This window comes from Sinocyclocheilus grahami, unplaced genomic scaffold (assembly GCF_001515645.1).
Source record: "Sinocyclocheilus grahami isolate Dianchi unplaced genomic scaffold, SAMN03320097.WGS_v1.1 scaffold2024.1, whole genome shotgun sequence".
NCBI lineage: Eukaryota > Metazoa > Chordata > Actinopteri > Cypriniformes > Cyprinidae > Sinocyclocheilus > Sinocyclocheilus grahami.
In genome coordinates, this window is record NW_015507203.1 from 9,531 (window position 1) to 14,552 (window position 5,022).

At 33.0% G+C, this 5,022-nt stretch overlaps 1 protein-coding gene across 1 annotated transcript in view; it reads left to right on the forward strand.

The window, feature by feature from the left end:
- The window catches only part of LOC107573751 (cGMP-dependent 3',5'-cyclic phosphodiesterase-like), a 16,426-nt gene that overhangs the window by 6,105 nt on the left and 5,299 nt on the right, over positions 1 to 5,022 (forward strand). Inside the window, exons 5-8 of the mRNA XM_016260194.1 lie at positions 2,613 to 2,683; positions 3,830 to 3,952; positions 4,512 to 4,599; positions 4,709 to 4,756. Of these exons, the coding sequence (XP_016115680.1) occupies positions 2,613 to 2,683; positions 3,830 to 3,952; positions 4,512 to 4,599; positions 4,709 to 4,756 (330 nt within the window). The remainder of the gene's footprint in view (positions 1 to 2,612; positions 2,684 to 3,829; positions 3,953 to 4,511; positions 4,600 to 4,708; positions 4,757 to 5,022) is intronic.

Genomic DNA, 5,022 nt, shown 5'->3' on the forward strand with positions numbered 1-5,022 from the left:
ATATATATAGTATATATATATATATATATATATATATATATATATATATATATATATATATATATAATTTAAATGCTTTATATATTTAATATAAAATAGAATTAATATATATATATATATAATTTATATGCTATATATATTTATATAAAATATTATAAATGCATATATATATTTATATATATATTGTTTTATTTATTTGTGTGTGTGTCAGTCTCTGCTGTATAAGAAGGTCCATGAGGCTCAGTTCCGCAGTCATCTTGCCAATGAGATGATGATGTACCACATGAAGGTGTCGGAGGAGGAGGTCACTAAACTCCTGCACAGCGGCATCGAGCCGGTCCAGAAAATCCACCTGGACTTCTCTGAGTTCACGTACACGCCGCGCTCTCTGCCCGACGACAGCACTCCGATGGTACGGCACGAACACAAACCAGACCCATAACGATGCTCAGACCAGAGGTGGAAAGATATCTGAAAACCATACTTGAGTAACTTACAGTGAACATTCGTTACAAGTCACCAATTCCAAAACAACTTGAGTAAAAGTCTTAGAGTGTGTGATTTTAACAGTACTTAAGTATTTGACTTATACTAAATATAGGCTCAAAATGCACTAAATGTCAAAGAGACATGGCAGTGAGAAGCTGGAGAAAACAGGATCTATGTGCAGGTATTTAATGGAAAAAATAGAACAAACAATAAACAACAAACCAAAGGGAAAAAACAGAACGACGGGCAAACAGACAACCGTTACATTCAACAACTCACAAAGAACTTCTACGTCTGCCTCCGGTGTTTTATGGCGGTTTGGCAAGTCAACGGAACAAAAGGTGCATTACTGGCACCTACTGCTCTGGAGTGTGCATAGATTTGGAAAGGGAAAAAAACCAGATTCTATCCATTCTTCCTGTGTTTTTCAGGTATTTAAATAATATTTCATGCGCTCTTGATTGCCTTGACCTGTTTCCTAACAATACTTTTAGAGAAATATTATCAACTCCCAGCCATCCTAATTCTTAATCTTGAATTGATGACATCTTTCTTCCTATCTCCATACCATTTTGCAATTTTTATTTTAAATGTAGGAATAAACACTGCTGCTGCTGTTCGTCCAGACTCTGGCTCCTTAGACCCATCTGTAAATACCTGTAGCAATACTCTTGAATTATATATTATCGAACTACTAATACTCACAAAGAACTAAAGAAACACTAGGGTTATATATACAAGCTTAACAAGATACGAAGACACACCTAAGGGAGACGAATCCAGGGGAACCAATGAACAAACGGACTACAAACTGACTACAAACACATGGGAGACAGGAAGTGACATAAAAGTCCGAGACGAGGCACAGAGAGCATGCAACAAAAACAAGAAAGAGTTGATTTGTGAGGAGAGTTTATTATCACGTTTTTTTTTCTAAACCCAAAATAAAAATAAGCACCTCAAAATTGCAAAAAAAAAAAATAATAATAATACAATTTATACTATTTGTTCTACTAATTTATAATATTTATACCATTTTTGTACAACTAATTTAGAATTTATTCTATTTTATACGAATTTATATAATTTATACTATTTGTTCTGCTAATTTATACGATTTGTACTGTTTTGTACTACTAATTAATACAATTTTGCCATTAGGTGCTACTAATTTATACTATTTGTACTACTATTTCATGATTTGCACTATTTTGTTCTATTAATTTAATGTGATTTTTCTACTCATTTATATTAATTTGTATTACTACTTAATACAATTTTGCTGTTTTGTTTTAGTAATCTATAAAAAATGTTGAACTGCTAATTTACACAAAATATTACTAATTAATATAACTTTAGCTACTATTTAATCATTTTTTTACTATTAAATTATACAGTTTATACTATTTTGTACTACTAATTAATTCAGTTTTGCTATTTTGTGCTACTTATTTATATACTTTTCTACAAAAAGTTGTGATCTAAAGAATTAAAATGTCAAGTAAAAAGTAATTTAATATTCTCCTTACACCTTGAGCAAACAATAAAACAATATCCTTCAAAAAGGTCTCTTCGGTATAGCGGATATATAAACTAATGTCTTCTTGCACTGGATGTGTCGTGTCCTCGTCTCGTATATAAAACACCTGAGATTCACAACTACTTGCTAAAGAACTCACATTCACGTAAAGTAGCCTTGTTGACGAGTTTGGCTGAGTAAGGACAAACACACAAGATCTAGTACCTTCAATGTCTTTTGTAGCAGAAATAAACTGCTGCAGAAAAAGCTAGGTCCATGCAGAATGTAACGTGTACCTGCAACACTCATATCAAATGTAGTGGAGTAAAGAGTAAAAGTTGCTAATATTTTTGATACTCAGTAAAACGACAAAGTATTCGAAAAGATACTCAAGTACAGTAACTAATTACATTTACTCAAATACTTTACACCTCTGGCTCAGACTGAAGACAAACACTGATCAATCTCTCCGTGTGTGTGTGTGTCTGTGTCTGTGTCTGTGTCTGTCTGTCTGTGTGTGTGTCTGTCTGTGTCTGTGTCTGTGTCTGTGTCTGTGTCTGTCTGTCTGTGTGTGTGTCTGTGTGTGTGTGTGTGTGTGTCGCAGGGCGTCCTGAGCATGTTTGAAGATATGGGCGTCATCAACACCTATAAGATCGACCTGCACACTTTAGCCAGGTACAGACTCTCACAGACCGACCTGTAATAAATATCATCAAATCTAAAGACAGAGAAAAGAAAAATCTTTTAGAAATCTAGTTAAACTCTTGTACCGAGCTCTTAGAAATGGAATGTTTGCTTTTAAGTTGGTTTAATATGCTTTTGAACTATTACTTCTATTTTGAACTCCTACTTTATAATTTATACCATTTTTACTACTTATGTTTAATTTATATTGTTTAATTTATACAGTTTATGCTATTTGATTTTGTACTAATTTATAAAATGTATACTACTTTGTACTACTAATTTATCAAATTTATACCATTTGGCACTATTAATTTATACCGTTTATATAATTTTACACTACTAATTTATACAATTTGTACCATTTTGTTCTACTAATTATTATTTATTGTATTTGATAGTACTAATTAATAAAATATGAACTATGTATACTACTAAACTGAAAAAATGATTAATTTAATTTACTATATTTTTTAAGGTAAGTGGTTGCAATCGATTTATTTTAGCTACATTTAAATAAACAAATTTAGTTGACTAACTTTCAACATTTTTTCTTATTTAAATGTAGCTAAAATAAATAGTTTGCAACCACTTACCTTAAAAAAATGTAGTATAATTTTTTTTCAGTGTAATGTGTACAATTTATACCATTTGGTACTATTGATTTATATAGTTTATATTATCTTATACTACAAATTTATGCTATTTGATCTAATAATTTATACTATTTATACCATTTTGTACAACTAATTTAGAATGTATTCTATTTTATACTATGTGTTCTACTATTTCATGATTTGTACTATTTTGTTCTATTAATTTAATGTGATTTTTCTACTCATTTATACCATTTTGTACTCCTAATTAATTCAGTTTTGCTGTTTTGTGCGACTGATTTATATCATTTTCAACAAAAAGTTGTGATCTAAAGCATTAAAATGTCAAGTAAAAAGTAATTTAATATTCTCCTTACATCTTGCACACTTCTAAATCATCACTTTTATTAATATAAAGTTTCTTATTAAGTTTTGAAACACATTTGTAATGGTAAAAATGTCAAATTGAATGGACTCCGGCATAAAAAGCCTGATATTTGAGAGGAATCTATAGTGAACCGGTGTTTTCTCTGTTGTGTAGGTTTTGTCTGATGGTGAAGAAGGGCTACAGAGATCCTCCGTATCACAACTGGATGCATGCCTTCTCCGTCTCACACTTCTGTTATCTGCTTTACAAGAACCTACAACTGTCTAACTACCTCGAGTAAGCAGAGCATCACTCAAACCAGCTGCTTTCCCATAGCACCACAGCATAATAAAACACTATAATGAGTCATTATGGTGTGGGGGGAGCTTTGAATCATTTTAGTGAATCACTTCATTCAGACAGTTCACGTAAATGATTCCCTCCACAGAGTCACTGCAGCTTGTTTTAATGTAGTGAATTATTTAAGATGCTGCTGCTGCTGTTTGTCACGTACTGCATGTTTAACTCAGTTCTGTACATTAGGATGTTTTCTGCTTTTAATATTGTTTTTTTTCATTCACTGTCACTCTAATTAAGGTGGATAAAATCTTGAGATCACATGATTTTTTTAGTGCTTTATATTGTTTTGCACAACTAATTTATAACTTTTTTTTACTTTTAATTGATATTATTTTGTATAATTTGTAATATTTTGCTAATTTTTTGCCAATTTTATGATTTTGTTCTCATAATTTATCAAATGTATCTGCAAATTTTTACAATTGATATTTATTTGTTCTAATTTATACAATTCATACCATTTTCCTCGACTGATTTATACGTCTGATTCTGGCAGAGATATAGAGATTCTGGCGCTCTTCGTGTCCTGCATGTGTCACGATCTGGACCATCGAGGAACCAACAACTCCTTCCAGGTGGATTCGGTACGTCATGAACACCTTCTTCTGAAGATCTAGAGACGCTTCGGAGTTTGTGTGGAATTGCATGAAAAGTAATAAATTAATGTGTGTTGCATTTATCTGTTTTCACCAGCAATCTGTCCTCGCGGCCCTTTACAGTTCAGAGGGATCTGTGATGGAGGTACACACACACACACACACACACACACACACTCTCACACACACTCTCACACACGTGCGCACACGCACACTCACTCACACGCTCACACACACACTCACACACACACGCACACACTCACACACACACACACACACACACACACACTCTCACACGCACACACACTCACACGCACGCGCGCACGCTCACACACACACGCTCACACAGACACGCGCGCACGCTCACACACACGCACACACACACACACACACACACACACACACACACAC